The 16,350-nt window shown below is 43.9% G+C and overlaps 1 protein-coding gene across 1 annotated transcript in view; it reads right to left on the bottom strand.

Moving 5' to 3' along the window:
* Nucleotides 1–16,350, bottom strand: part of Taf1b (TATA-box binding protein associated factor, RNA polymerase I subunit B) — a 59,541-nt gene that overhangs the window by 30,957 nt on the left and 12,234 nt on the right. Inside the window, exons 6-8 of the mRNA XM_051156899.1 lie at nucleotides 11,992–12,142; nucleotides 10,580–10,733; nucleotides 4,657–4,756 (exon numbers count right to left, since the gene is read on the bottom strand). Of these exons, the coding sequence (XP_051012856.1) occupies nucleotides 4,657–4,756; nucleotides 10,580–10,733; nucleotides 11,992–12,142 (405 nt within the window). The remainder of the gene's footprint in view (nucleotides 1–4,656; nucleotides 4,757–10,579; nucleotides 10,734–11,991; nucleotides 12,143–16,350) is intronic.

Here is a 16,350-nt window from a genome sequence, read left to right as displayed (position 1 = left end):
GCTGTGTGATTGTAAACTGAAATACAAACCCTTTCCTCCCCAAGTTGCTTTTGGTCATGGCACTTCATCACAGCAATAGAAACTCTGGGGGTAGGAGAGGTGGCCCAGTGTAAGCATAAGGACCTGGGTTCAGATCCCCGGCACCTACATAAGTGCCAGGTGTACACATCTGTAATCCCAGCCGCACTACCAGGAAATAGGTGCTAGGAAACAGACAAGGCCCTGTGCTTGTCTGCCAATGACTAAAGGTATTCTGTAGATTACCCAACCAAATCATAGCTCAGGATAGACACTAGCAATTTTATCACAGATACACGGTAAACTCCAGCTGGAAACTGAGTGGTCACATGAGCCTACTTGTCACTTGTCATTATCATCTGTTAAGAAACAAGCACGCCCTTTAGTCCATAGGGACTATCTGTGAAGCACAAGTATGTGACAGGCATTCACACATCAGCTTCCTTCAGGCCCCAAGATGGAGGCTCTCTTCCCAGGTGGGGATGGAAGAAAATAGTAGCGGTGATGTGGGGAGGGGGGAGGCGGGAGTGTTAGTTTTGAAAAATAAGTTTCTGTTAGCCTTTGATTGTGTCCATTTTTAGGGCTTCCCAAAGTAGGTTATAGGAATCTTGTGTGTATCTGGCTTCTTTAGTATTTTATAATCTTGATTAGAGAATATTGCTTCTTGAGCTGAGGTTATGTGTTGAGATTAGTAACAAGATAGCTCTTTTTTTTTTTTTTTTAATTAGGAAATGTAGCTTTTACTCTTTCTGTGTGTGACATCTACATATGTGTACCTATGTGTGGAGGCCAGACTCAACTCAAGTGTCTTTCTGTCTTTTTTTTTTTTTTTTTTTTTTTTTTGAGAGAGTCTACCACTGAACCCAGGACTTCCTGTTTTAGGCTGGCTGGCCAGCAAGCCCAGGGTCCTGTCTGTTTCCTAGCACCCACTTCCAGGAGTTCAGTTGAGATTACAGATGTGTACACCTGGCATTTATTGGGTGCCGAGGATCTGAACATTTCAACAAGGCTCAGGTGACTACCAGAAACAACTTTTCAGCCACTACGTCTAAAGTTAAAGATTTCAAATCAATTATTTTTTAAAAGCAAGTCTCCTATATTATGTGGTGGTTTTGGATACTACTCTGAAAGGCAAACCCAAAAAGCCAGGGCTTTGCTCAGTGTGTGTGGGATGCCACTGAAGATATTAATTTGTTTGGTTGGTTTTGGTTTTTCAAGACAGTTTCTCTGTGTAACAGCTCTGGCTGTCCTGGAACTCTCTTTGTAAACCAGGCTGGCCTCGAACTCACAGAGATCCGCCTGCCTCTGCCTCCTGAGTGCAGGGATTAAAGGCGTGCGCCACCACGCCCAGCCTCAAACTGCCATTTTCAAAGCACCTGCGCTCACTCTCATCATTGACTTTCTCTTTTTCCATTATAAACTACAGTAATGCCTGGGCATATAGTCCAAAACCTTTAATGAATGCCTGAAACTTCCCAGAAAGTGCCCAGTCCTATATGTAGTCCCTTCTTCCATATACATACACATATCTATGAGATGGTTTAATTTAAAAATCAGTGCAATAAAGATTAGTAACTAATAACAGAGCAATGATCAGCAGCACACAGGAAGAAAAGTGCAGGGGCTGAGGATGGTGCAGGAGTTAAGGAGGACATGTTATTCCAGAGGACCTGAGTTTGGTTTCCAGCACCCACGGAGGGTAGTTCAAAATCACCTGTAACTGCAGTTCCAGGGATCCAATGCCTCTGGCCTCCTCAGACAGCAGCACTCACATGCACATACCCCACCCCACCCCAATACCTAATTCAAATAATAAATCATTTTTAGTGATGTAAGTGGGGTCGGCCTTTCCACTTAAAGGCAGCATTTTATAGCTGCTCCTGGGCACATCTGAATTGCTGACATCACCACTACTGTATCTTATGGTCACTATTAAGTACATTAGTATTTACTGGATCTAGGCATTGTGACTGGTCCTGGAACAGTCAGTCTGATAACCAATGGCTGCCAAGTGCTGCATGGGCAGGTCACATGCCGGGCGTTCATAGGCTGCACAAAGGGATGATTCACATCCTGGCAGCCATACACAGGATGGTCATTACATCACTCAGAACTCAAAACACAGGATGTCCCATTACATTATTCAAAACTTTTTAGTTAATTTTTGAAATTTTCATCTAGTATTTCTATACCATGGCTAGGTGAGAAGGGCTGACACACCCTACTCTGGCAATGAACTGCAATCAGCTCCCCTGATTAATTTCACAGACAAGTAAAATACTGGAACTTTTTTAAAAAAAAAACTCTGTCTGTATGATATCAATAGGAGAAGCCAGCACAGGACAAGATTGGATTCAACTTTTACATTACAGGGCATTTGAATAGAAATTATTTTCTGAAAAGTGAGACCACTATCAAATAGTCTGTATCATACTGGCTTTCTTCCTCACTCAGCATTTCATAACAAACTTGACAAAAAAGGTTCTCCCCATCATGGGCTACCAAATAACGAATTACTTAGCCTACTCACCTGTGACAGAACAAAGAAAGTATTTTCTAAGAGAGCTAACTGAGGAGACAAAAATTCCTAGATTATTTAATCCTACTCTTTTTTTTAATTTCTTCTGCCTCAAATTCTATTTCGGAAGAAGGCAATCTACCTTTGAAAGACTGAAAAATAGTAAAGTAACAAAGATAGATGAGTGGATAGATGGTAGACAGATGGTAGGGAGATAGATGTGACAATTTGTGCCTTAACTTTTGACTGATGCAGATTTCTCAGCACCACCCAACCCCCCACCCCGTGACATCATCGGATATGTGCACAGAATGTGGGCTGACCCCTTAGTACCTACGGTTCTTCTGTTTGATCCATCAGCCGGCAGTTTCAGGTCAGCAGGATGTGGTCCTTCTCTGAACATTCCCTATGGGATTTCTATTTCATGGGGCTCTGCTTCTCTCCAGCAGTGAAGCCAATGCTAACAGCCATGTTCTGGCAGCACCATCCCATCAGTTGGGACTAAGTCAGGTGACAGATGGGAGCAACCCCAGGTAAAAAGGCTCTAGACTCACAGTTTTCACCCAAAGTTCTGGACAGTTTTCTGTTGCTGTTGTTTTGCTTTTGTTTTTCCTAAGTAAAGACTTCTCAGTGTTCACTTGGGTCAATTTCTCCAGACTCATGTTCTTGAGGGTTTCCAGACATTGTTGTCCAAATATCTGCAACCTCTCTAGCTGACATTTTCATGAAAACCTAAGTAAGAAACTGTCCTAGGACAGAAGACTTCCAATGCAGGAGATACGGTCCAGACCAAGGTCTAATGATTTGCCCATTATATAAGGCTGTAGAAAAGTTAGGATGTTTTAGCCTTGATTTCATATCTCATAAACTACACTTTATCAAGTTACCACAGGCATTACTAGAGTCAAAAACCATTGGCACATATCCCACAGATGTCTCTTACACTGCAAACAGTGCCATTGCCACAGAGGCCACAAAAGCCTAGAACAATTCCTCAAGTGGAAAATTGAAGAAATTATTTAATATTAATATTTAGTATCCTCACAACTGTCCAATGAAGAATAAAGGGAAGTAAACTTTGAGTACTCTAGTAGTAATAAAAATGCACAGTTGAGGGACAGAAGTATTTCCATTATGAAACAGGTCTAGAGAAAGATAAAGAAGGCCAAGTATATGGTGGATGCCTGTGATCTCAGCGCTCAGCAGCCTGAGGCAGAAGAACGTGAGTTCAAGGCCAGCAGGGTGACACAGTTAGATCCTGCCCCAGAAAGGAGATAAACTATCACTGAAGGAACCAAGGACCCCCACGAAGGCCAAAGTCTGGGAAAATGTAAAAGCTGGCCTACCCCGTCCTCCCTTAAGGGCCCCCATTAAGGCCAAAGTCTGTAAATCTCTTCTGCTTGGAAAGTTCAGCTTGAACCAAGGACAGCCAGCTTGTATAGGGTCCAGCTTGAGCCAAGAACAGACAGCCATATCAGATCACTGATGTACGTGGCAGGGACAGGAGAGACCTTAAAGAGTCCAGCTTGACTCAAGACAGCCAGTTTGTGTTACAGCTTGTGTTTAAAATTTCCACTTTCCCAGGAAAATACTTACTCCTCCCAACTAAGAAAGTTCCTAAGGCCCCTGTGACTCCGTCAACAAATCACATAGTATAAAACTCATTTCTTTGTCTAAAACTTATAAAAGGCCCATGCCTCTGCTTCTCAGGGTCTGCAGCTTAAAAGATCTTGGCAGATCCCATCACGTCAGCTCAATAAATTCCTATGCATTTGCATAGGACTCTGGGAATAGACTAGAGATCTCTCTAAAGGTCTCAGTCTTACATCACACGCAGAAGAAGTCTTGAGCCAGTGTCTTCTGACACAAGGTGATGATGGCTTTCTTCTCCCCCTCAGGCCACTCAGTGTGCGAGCAGTGACAGAACCACATCTTTTTCAGAGCTATCACATGAACAAATTTTAAAAAGAACACATCTACTCTTCATTAAATTACAGCTACTGAACCAAGACTTCAGACGTGTTTGAAAACTTCTGGACCAAATACTGCACCAGAGACCACAGAAACAACTGTACCATTGTCCTGTTAGTCCCTACAATGCACAACAGAGCATAGCCTACCTCTATAGCGAAGATGCCTTTGTCACGACCATACACTTTCATCTCTTCTGGGAAAAGCTGAAAAGCATTGACATATGGAATACGGTCCTCTTCAACAAACCTGCAGTTTACAGAAAGATGTCTCAATGAGAGTAAACTCCCTCTGAAAATCTGCCCCTTCACAAGGGAAGGAAGAATTAGCTCGGTGGATTCTGTCTCCTGCATAAGAGAAAGCTGCTGTCCCCAGCACCCACGTAGACCAGTGAGCTGTCTACAGATTGTCTGACTCTACCCAATACAGTAAGTGTGCCTGAGAAGTGTGTATCTACCAGTCACCAGCAGGCTCCATGTCTACTCCTATCACATAACTAGCTCCTGCTCACCCTGTGAATCTTTCTTCAGGAGGCTGTTCCTTGTCTCCCTCTCTGTCCTCAGCCAGTGCGTGCTGGCTGATGGAAACACTAGTAAGGTTTTCACCCCAATGCCTTGTATACAGTAGGAGGTCCAACAATTTGAGTCACAATCTGAAGAAAACTCCAGATGTTTAAAAATGGACTAAGACATTTATTTATACCTCATTCATCAAGTCAAATAAAGTTGTGGAGTACGATATCGGCAGACTAGTGGGGGAAACAGCAGTGAAGCAAATAGGGAATACTGCTGCTCCCACAGATCTTGTGTTCTAGCTAGAAGATGTAGGTAGCCAGTCAATAGACTACAGTATGCTATGAAAACAAAGGAGAGAAAGAAACAGAGGAGAGAGTGCAGGACAGGATCTCCTGTATAAATTCCTAAATCAAGCATCAAGAGAAATAAGACCCAGTTGAAAAGAAGCACGCAGAATGCACTGTCTCAGCCTCACTGTCAGCAGCTTCCTAGAAAAAGAAAGTGTTGACCTAAACTTCACTTCACAATTAAAATGTGATTCCTCTAACTTTTAGTCTATTGAAACTTGAGAATTAAATACTTAAAGTAAAAATAGAAGAAAACTTCTCCCAGCTGGATTTTCATTAGTTGCTTTAGTTTATACACACACACATACAATAACATACAACAATAATATAGATAGTCAATGTGAGAATACATGCTAGCAGCAGGTCCAGTGCTCGAAGGGAGAGATTAACAAGAGATGAAGAGTTGGCCTATCCTCCCCCCCGCCCACCAGCTCAGGCAGACAGGACAGGGGAAACCTGACCTCAAGGCCACCAGAGAGGCTAGTTCAGGTTGTAGGAACAGAGGCAAGAAAGTCTGGGGAAGCAGAAATACACCCCAGAGCAGGTCTTGCAGTCTGTGGAGTTTTAACAATGACTCACAGTTACAGTGCTGTTCTTAACCTCTTCTCAAAGTTTGCTTGCTTTTGAATTTGAAATTTCTCTTAGAACACCACTCCAAACAATGGCAGCTCAATCAAAATTCTAACATACTATTTCCCTCAATGGGGATTATCAACAGGCTATCTGGATCAATCTAGGAAGTTGTTGACAAAGAACTGGCACCAAATCAAAGCATCCTGGACACCTCTCATGCCCAACAGAGCAGCAGCGTCTCCTGGAAACTCTCTGCTCATGATTTCACTGCAGTTTTTGGAAGCTTTGATTGGAGACACACTAGAATTTAACAAGCTGGCTCTTGGTTGCAGACCATTAAAGCAACACCACATTAGAGCTCTGTGCACTACGGAACAGTACTGCCCCATTGACCCTTTTCATTTCCCTCACCACCAGCTTCAGCCAAGCCACCACTTCTTGCCTAAGGTGTAGTAAGAGACCATCAGCCTCCCTGTTGCCTTTCCCCGCACACAATACCATTTCCACACAGCTGCTGCAGTGACCATCTCAGATGGTATCTCCTACTGCAATCTCCCCACTGCTTACTATAGCACTTAAAACCCACAGGGCATTTTTGAGGTAATAAAATATGTAAGTATATCAAAGTGACAGTTACATATTTTGTGAATATACTAAAAACCACTGCATTTCACTTTTTGTTTTGTTTTATTATGTAAAATGGTCTCACTATGTAGCCCTGGCAGGTCTGAACACATTTAACATCTCCTCAATGCAAAGGATTAAAGGTTTGCACCACCATGCCTGGTGCAAATTGTGCCTTTTTAATGATTGATTGATTTAATGCATATGAGTGTTTGCCTGAACATCTGTATATATAATGCAGGTGTACCTGGTGCTTACAGAGGCCAGAAGAGGGTGTTGATCCCCTAGAACTGGACTTATAGGCATTGTGAGATGCCACTGGCATGCTGGGAACTGAACTCAGGGTCTCTGAACTGAGCCATCTCTCCAGCCCTCAGGGATTGCATACTCTTAATGGTTGAGAATTTTATCATATGTAAATTATACTTCAGTATTTTTAAGTTATGGAGAATGAGAGAACTGGAGGTGAAAACAACTAACATTTATTATATACACATGTATGAAAGTGTCAATGAGCTTTTTTAAGGGGAAAAAATTTCTGACCCTAGCAAGGCTCACAAACACTCACCTCTGTCCTACTCACTTCTCAGTGTTCTGTCGTACCCCCATACCCCCTCCCCCTGGGTCAGTTCTCTTCCTCCAGGTCCACTCCTCACTCTCTCCTGCTTAGGGCTTGCCACTAACACCCCCGGGATCCTGGGATCTTCTCAGGTTGGCTGCTCTTTCATTCTAAGAGCAGCACAGATCCCTTTCTCGCAGTGGAAAGCAGCTGTCCACCCACCCATGCTCCACTGCAGCATCCTAGCTCAGCCTTCTGGTCTGCACTCATCTGACTGATCCATTCCTCCTCTATTCATGTTCATCTGTTTCCCCCTCCAGTCTTTAACCTCATGAGAGGGGAAAGGTGACTTACATGCTTCCTAACTCTATCTCAAGGGTCTAAACTCTAGAACTGTGTAAGTACAGCAGCTATTCAGCAAATATTTGTAGGATAACTGTTGGCTGTTGTTAGTTTCTATGGTTACTGCTAGCAGGGAGAGTCCTTTACAGAAAATGTGAAGGGATAGGAATTAATCCTAAGAATCAATGATGCTTCTCTGAAGACAAATAAGGAAACAACAGCTTACAATCGATGGTATGTAGGGCCGGGTGTGGTCGTCACACACCTTTAAGGCCAGCACTGGAGGCAGAGACAAGCCGATCATTGAGTTAGAGGCCAGCCAGGGCTACACAGTGAGCACTGAGTGACCCTGGAGACAGAGAGAGAGAGAGAGAGAGAGAGAGAGAGAGAGAGAGACAGAGACAAAGACAGAGACAGAGACAGACACAGAGACACAGAGACACAGAGAGACACAGACAGAGACACAGAGGTGGGCAGGGAGAACTGACGGATGGACATATATGTATGCCAGCCAAACTAACCATGTCTCCTTGCAGATCAAAGTTCTTTAGCTTCTCAAAGCTAGCAGCAGCTCTCAGACTGTAACACCCTGAAGAACTTCCTGGAAGGTAATTTGGTCAAGATAAGTTGGCCCTACCCCAGAGTCTGATTCCTGCAGTCCCCAGAAAGTGCTCGAGCTGCTGGTCAAGAGGCAGTAAGTTGAACATTTCACTTAGAAGTCTCTCTGGGGGAAAAGCAGAGCGCAGAGCACAGAGCACAGAGCACAGCCCCTTCTCCTACTGCCTCAAGCAACTCAGCTCTGTCCCCAGCTTGTACACCCCAAGGAGTACAGTGACAGCCCTCCAGCTAACTCCTCCAATCTCCAATCCAATCTCCTTGAAGGCATTTTAGAGTTCCCCTGTGTGGGGGAGGACAGTCAGAGGGATGAGGTGAGTGAGCAAGGGAGGGGCTGAGGACTGGGGCTGTATTCCATGCACACACAGTCTCCCCTGCACAGGCCCCCCTCCTCCCGCCTGAAGAGCTTCAGATAAGTATTTTATCTCATTTGTTAAATTTCTAGGAGAGTTCTGTTGCCCACTCGCGAACTGCCCTGGAATGACCAACTGGCCCCTTGACCCAGCTCTGAAGACACTATTAGGTTCTCATGATTATGGATCTTTTTTGAAAGACTCTCCAGTTATCAGCAGGAAGATGGATAAGAATGACAAGACTACAGACAGAGCTCAGTTGGGAAATCAGTAAGCAATCAATCCAGGTGAGGTGAGGTGAGGTTAGGCACAGAGGAGAGAATGGGTTACAGAATTGTGTTGAAAGCATAGGTGATGGTGGGACATAAGGACTGGCTGTCTGTGTAGAGAGAGGAAAGAGTCCAGGAGCAGCCCTAGGCTTCCTGACAACACCGGGGTCCATAGCATGCACTAAGAACATTGGAGAAGAGCAGGATCAAGGAGACAGATGGTGAGGCACTTTTTAGTCATACTGATTTTAACCATAAAGACATCAAGTCGTCATGTCCAGCAGGTATACAGATGAATATATGGGTCTGGCCCTCAGTAGACAAGCCTAGGCTGGTGATATAGAGTTGGGAGTCATCGGCATATAGATAATAATTAGAGTCTTGGGAGAAGATGATGTCATCTTGTGAGGGCACCAAGCAAGGCAAGGTTCAACTCAGAGAAAGTTCACAGAATCATGAGTGGTCTATGTGCAGCTGATCATACCTGAGAAAAAGCTGTTATTTGGTTAATATGCCAAAATCAAAGGCACTATCACCTTTTACTAGAAGCATTTTATTTAATAAAAGGTCAAGTGCCAATAATGATGCTGATGACAGCACTAATGGTGATGGTGGAAACTGAACAATCCTGACTAGCCAGACACCACTCTGAATGCTCACACAGTGCCCATGCCAAAGCAGTTAAAACCCTTAGTGCTATTACTACTATAGGCCCATTTTACATAGAAGGAAGCAGAAACAGAGACATTTACAGACTTGCTCAATGTCATGTCATGTGATGATGACTTGGCAGAACCAGAAGTCTGGCTTCAAACGTGTGCCCTTGAAAGCATTCCATATACTGATTAAACTCAATGTGGTTATTCAGAACACACATAAAGGAAAGGGAAGTGAACATTTTTTTGTCTTCTTAGTAAGTGACCAATTCTTGCACACTCAGCTCACTAGTTATAAACCCTGTACACTGCAGTTGGCTTTAGCTCAAATGTCCACTTCCTTAGGCCACTTTTTAAAAAATTCTGTAGACTACCTTGAAATATATAAATGCCTACCACCACTAAACAGGGTCTTTCTATACTTTTGATATCAACTCTTCCTAAGAAACACGGGCTATCTGTAGTTGAGGTTTTACAACAGCAATACATGATTTTATATAACTACTAATGGCCATTTTGATAGTAAAATATTCCTTGTTCAATTTTTCTTTGAAAAATATTTAAGATTTCTACACAGGAATATTAATGTCATTTTTCTCTTTAAAGTATTTTGTTCACATAATTAACTTTCTAATATCTCATGTGAGGTAAACACTACAATTTCCACTACTATCAGTAAAAACTCACATTATTAAACTTATGGGGAATTAAGTGTAAGAACTAGAACCTAAGCTACACACAATGATTTCCCATCACTGTCAGTTTGACTGGATTTGGAATCACCTAGGAGACATATAAACCTCACACATGTCTGCAGAAATGTTTCCAGAGAGTTAACTATGGGAACATCTGCCCTGAATGCAGGTGGCACTATCCCATGGGCTTAGGTGGAGTGAATATAACAGAGAAATTGAGTAAAAGCAGCAGCATTTCCCTCGCTCTACTTCCTGATCTGATGTGAGCAGGCTGTCCACCACGACTCACATGGTGGATTGTATCCCCTTAAACTACAAGCCAATGCAAATCTTTCCTCTTTTAAGTTAGTTGCTTTTCTCAGGTTCTTAGTAACAAGAACGAGAAAAGTAACCCACGTAGTACTCAAGCTTTCCAGGCCTTTCCTCATGTTAGGCTTTCTTATAAAATTAAAAATATCCAATGGCTGTTCCTAAGTCCACACAGATAGTCAGGAAAAAATGATCAGGAAATAAATTCAGCTTACCTCAAAAGGTCTGAAAGAGTAATTGTTTCTCTCTGCCAGAGCAAGGACAGATAGCAGAGAGCGAGTGTCTTGGGCACAGTCATCTTCACGACCCTCTTCTCCTTCCACTCTGAGTACTCCACTCCATCAATAGATCCAGAGCAGACATATGCCGCTTATTTGGGGACAAAGTGAGATTTTAAAAAATGAATAACAAAACAATGGGAATTCAAAATAGATTGTAACTGATTCAATTTGCATAAACAATCTAGCAATGAAGGCTTTAGAAGGAAACTAGGCAAACAGGTAATTAGGGTTATCTGTGGGAGCAGAGTGGAATGAGATCCAAAAAGAGATGTAAATTTTTAAATAGAGAACATAAACTATTTTTAAAATAAAAGGTCAAACAACCACAGAGAAAAGTGCAAGTGTGTAAGTCCCTGGCGTGAAGTTCCCAAAGAGAGGCCTCTCCCAAACCCCTTGGATAAGAAGGCAACACTTTCTCCCTCACCCACCCTCCCAGTGCCCTCTAGCAGACACTAGAGGAGTCTGTTCACTACAGACGAGGATCTATCTCACTCTTTGTGCCCCTCCCCTAGGCCTGGGGAAATGACAGTGAACCATGTTTCACCTCTCCTGTAATTCACACTCTACTAAGAGCAATAAACGAAAATTACAATGGACAGAGAAAAGTGCTATCCAGAAAGACAGCAATGCAGGGGCATCCAAGGTGGGAAGAGGGCAAGATGGCTCTTTTGAGCAGGTGGTCAGAAAGATCTCTTTAAGAAGGTGATATCTTTAATCCCAGCACTTGGGAGGCAGAGGCAGGCAGATCGCTGTGAGTTCGAGGCCAGTCTGGTCTACAAAGTGAGTCTAGGACAGCCAAGGCTACACAGAGAAACCCTGTCTCGAAAAGCCAAAAAAAAAAAAAAAAAAAAAAAAAAGATATCTGAGCAGAAAACATGCCAGCAGCAGTGAGGAGGAGTGTGTGTGTGTGTGTGTGTGTGTGTGTGTGTGTGTGTGTATGTAGAGCTCAGAGGACAACTTTCAGGATGGTAGCTGGTGTCTGATTGTCCTTGTAGCTATCTGAATTTTATAGTTTAGAGTTATATTCATAGTTTTAGTATAAACACTAAAAGAAAGCTCTAGAAATCATAATTTTAAAAAGAGATTTTTTATTTCTGTGCATGTGTGTCTGTATGTGTGTATATGCACCACCTGTGTGCCTGGTACCTGCAGAAGCCAGAAAAGAAACCCAGGTCCCCTAGACAGTTGTGAGCTGCCATGTGTGTGCTGGGAGCAGCCAGTGGCTGTCACACAAGCATCCTCCTACACACACACACACACACACACACACACACACACACACACACACACAATAATAAATATTTTTTTTTTTTACAGATTCTAAGTAGGTTGATTCTCCTTTTTACCTGACTTTGGTGATCTTTTGGTGACAGGGGAAGGCTTTGGAATCTGGGGATCAGACTGGAATTCTGCTCCATTTTCAAGGAAGCAGGTGGTACCACTTAGTAGCTCAACAACACTGTCCCAGTCTGAACCCTGCAGACTGTCCTGAGATACCTGTTCATAAGATAACAAAACCAGACATTATTGCTTGAGTTTGAAAGTTAACTTCTGTGACTCTAAACAGTTGCTGCTCATCACTGCTCTAGCAAGTTTGCAGCGTCGGTGATGTTCCACACCTGAGAGGCCTTTCTGGAGAACTGTTACCCAACAGCAACCTGTAGAGGAATTTTAATTCAGAACATGGCTGCTCTGGCAAGGGATCACATCTAAAGACCTTCTAGGTCTGTGTGATCCAGCTGGAATGCAAACAAACCAGGCAGTGGTGGCACAGGCCTTTAATCCCAAGAGACAGAGACAAGCAGATCTGAGTTCAAGGCCAGCCTGGTATAGAGCAAGTTTGAGGTCAAGAAAAGTTTATGTCCAAGTGTGGTGGTACATGCCTTTAATCCAAAACAATGAAGGTAAAGTTAATTTGTAGAAGGAAGCATTCATGTTTGAAAGTGATGTCTAATTGAGTGGCAGAAAAAGTGACAAATCAGAGAAAGATTTGACAGAATAAGATATGCCGAACTCTCACAAGAAGAAAGAGGAAAAGCAAGTTACTTAAGGGAGCAGCACAGAGAATAAGAGAGAGAGGAGGCAGTTTTAAAAGACAGTAATAGACAGGCTACAGAGAGAGAGCAAGCTAGACTCAGGTGAAGACAGAATGAGCCAGAGAATGAGAAGGAGCCAGAAGATTATATTAGATGGCTATAGTTAATTAGAGGTCAAGCAGAGCTATTCAGAGGCCAAGAGAAGCCAGTTTGAACGAGTCAGCTTAAAGAGGCATTTGAGCCAGGACAGCTGAGTAGAAGCAGCCAGAGCTCAAAAAAAAAAAAAAAAAAAAAAAAAAAAAAAAAAAAAAGAGTCTCAGAGGCTGAAGACATACTAAGTCTAGATTAGATTGTATGGTGACTATAAGCCTCCAAGACAGCAAATCAAACAAATAAAAGGTAATTTTATATTTCCCAGCAATGTTTCCCCAAGGGAGACTGCAAACAAGGGCAAATGGGGAAACAGCCTGCTAGAGCATGCATGCAAGTGTGTACACACACAGGTCTCCTCCTCCCAGGAGTATCGCTTTTGCAGCAGCAGAAAAGCACCAAATGTCATGGCTCCACCATACTGCCTCCTTTCTGCCTCGTCTATCTGGGGAAGTTTTACTTTGTATCTTGCTGGCTCCATTTGTTTTGCCCAAACTGTCTTTTCATTTCTTTCTTTTCAATTTATTTCTTACTCCACCATGCTATCTTCCCAACCGCTCTTCTTCCTGATTTCTCACTTGTCTACATAGCACTTTCTGTGTAGAACCATGACCTGACAAGGATGTACTATTTCATACCATTGTTTGCTGTCATGTGTCAGCTACTGAAATGGTGGCCAGAGTCTCAACACCAGCCAGGGCACTGGCTACTTAAAGATCTCATTAGCTTATACGGCCATGAGGAACTGATATCATTCACAATCCTATGAGCTCACCCCTGCAGGTCAAGAAATAGGACATTATTTGAGGAGATCAAACTCATGAACTGAAGAAGCATACAGAATATTGCAGGAAAAAAAATCAGAATGGGACTACATGCCCCTTGCCATGGGCCAGCAACATGTAGCAAGGTGCATCACAAAGCTGGCTGAGGAGCACAGCCTCAAAAAACCTGAGACAATCAGAAGAGAGCTTCACAGGGTCTCGCGGGCACCCACCCGCTCTGCTCTGCTCCAGGCTCTGCTTGTCCCAATGTTTCTGGGCTGTGTAATCCCCCACGGAAAGCCAGCTTCTCCACGTGTACACTCAACCTCATCTCTCCTCACTCAAAGAAATTACTCATATCTACTGCAGCAGTCTGTTGGTACCAGATACGCTATCCTCCTTCCTGTTTAAACAAAGCTGCTCCTTGACCAGAGGCACACACAATTTTCTCAATGTCTTTGCAGCAACGTGCCTTGAGGAAGCACAGATATGCTGTCTTTGATTGCTCTAAATGCTTTGTCCCCTGTACCACTCCAGCTCCACAGGCCATCTTGTCAATGTTAGCCCTCTGTCTCCTTGACCTAGTGACAGCATCACCAGATGTCACTGTCCTTGTATGAAATACTGTCTCCTCTCAGCTGTCCTGAGTTCACAGCAACACCATGTCACTGGGAAGGGACAGAGCTTGGGTTTTGATCCTCTTTTGTGTCTGTCTTCTGGTGACATCCATCAGACTTAGGGTTTTAAGTCACAGCTATCGTATTTTACTTCTAGGATATACCTACCCCACATTTTAATACCCGTGAAATCCAGGTGACTCCTAGAATCATTAGCATGTCACAGTTTAATTCACAGCATTGTTTTCTTTCTTAAAATGATAGTCTGTCTTGTGCTGAGTAGTTTTATGTCAACTTAACACAAGTTAGTCATTTGGAAAAAAGGAACTTCAATTGACAAAATGCCCCACAAGATGGCAAGTATGTGGTACAGTTTAGACATTAATAACATGGGATGGTCCAGCCCACTGTGGGTGGTGCTATGTCTAAGCAGGTGGTCCTGGGTTGTATAGGAAAGTGGGCTGGGCTATCTTGGTCATGGGTGCCTCCCTTTTTCCTTTCAGCTGCTGTCATGCCATCCAGATTGAGGAAGACCTGGAAATTCCAGGACCACGTGAGCTACAGCTGCATCATTAAGCACCACAAGCACCAAGAGGCCAGGGGAACACTGGAGGCACCCATCACCACAGAGACAACTTCAGTAAATACCATCCAGGTTATTTTGGGAAAGTTAGTATGAGGCCTTGCCACCTAAAGAGGAGCCAGAGCTTCTGCCCAACTGTCAGCCTGGATAAACTGTGGACACTGCTCAGTGAGCAGGCATGGGTGAGTGCTACAAAACCAAGACCAGAGCTGTTCCCATCACTGATGTGCTGCAATCAGACTACTGCAAAGTTCTGGGGATGGGAGAGCTCCCTAAGCAGCCTGGCACCCTGAAGGCCAAATTCTTATCAGAAGAGCTGAGGAAAGATAAAGGGTGCTGGAGCTACCTCATGTCCTGTGGCTTGAAGCCACATGGGGAAGTTCATTAAGTGCTAACGTTTTCCATGTGAAACATACAACAAAAACAACAATATAAAGAAAGTAGGCTGAGCAAGCCATGAAGCCAGCCAGATCGTACTCCTCCTCCATAGTGTCTGCCGCAGTTCTTGCCTCCAAGTTCTTAGCCTGACTTCCTTCACTGAGGCCTGTGATGTGGAAGACTAAGCGAAATACGCCCCTCCTCCTAAGCTGCTTATGATCACGATGTTTCTCACAGCAGCAGAAACCCTAACACACACACACTGGTGACAAGCTGTAGTTCAGAGGTAGGAAGCTTGCCTAGTGTGCACGAAGCCCTGGATTCCATCCCCAGCACTGCACACACTATGTGTGGTAATGGATGCCTGTAATCCCAGCAAGTAGAGACAGGAGGATTAGAAGAAGTTCAAGGTCATCCTCAGCTACGTATGAGTCTGAGGCCATCAGGGACCGCCTGAGACCTTGTCTCTAAAGGAGGGAGGGGCATGTCTATGAACAGCAGAGTTTTTACATTTGGTAATTATAATGCACACCGGCAGTTTTAAATTCCTATCTTTCCAACTGCAGACTCATCTGTCTCACTACACGCGTGACATTTCCTCTTGTATGTCTTACAGCTATCTCAAGCTTAACATGTCCCAAACCCAACCCCTGATCTTCTGACCCCACCTGCCCTTTTAGTATGTGGCCGAGGGCCTCACCATCATCCCTCACTCCTGCCTCCCACACCTAGGCCATCAGGGGGTCCTGCTGGCTCTACCTCCAAAGCTCTTCTACAGTCTTACCCTTACATCCCTGTGTTCTGCCAGGCCTCAGCCCTGCTACCACTCAGCAAATGTAGGCGTAGGTTGTTGGTCCCAGTGAGGCCTGAAGTTCATTTCTTCTCTTCCACACCATGTTAAACTCACTTCCCAGAGCCCCTTCAACGCACTGGGAAGTCCTCCATGGCCACTCTGGGTTACATAACAGCCTTCCCAATGCCCCTTATACACATGTGCTTGCTTGTTCTGGAAATTTCCAGTAGTTATCCATAGCTCAAAAGTCATAGGACAGGATTCAGATACAGGCCTCTCTAGTTCTTGGAACAGCTGCATCCAGAGCTCTAAGGGCGTTTGCAGACTTACTGAGGACCCTACTTTTTTGAAGGTGGAACCTGTGGTCTGGACCTTCTGGGTAAA

This window comes from Acomys russatus, chromosome 1 (genome assembly GCF_903995435.1).
Source record: "Acomys russatus chromosome 1, mAcoRus1.1, whole genome shotgun sequence".
NCBI classification, from domain to species: domain Eukaryota; kingdom Metazoa; phylum Chordata; class Mammalia; order Rodentia; family Muridae; genus Acomys; species Acomys russatus.
This window is presented reverse-complemented; position numbering and strand designations above follow the sequence as displayed.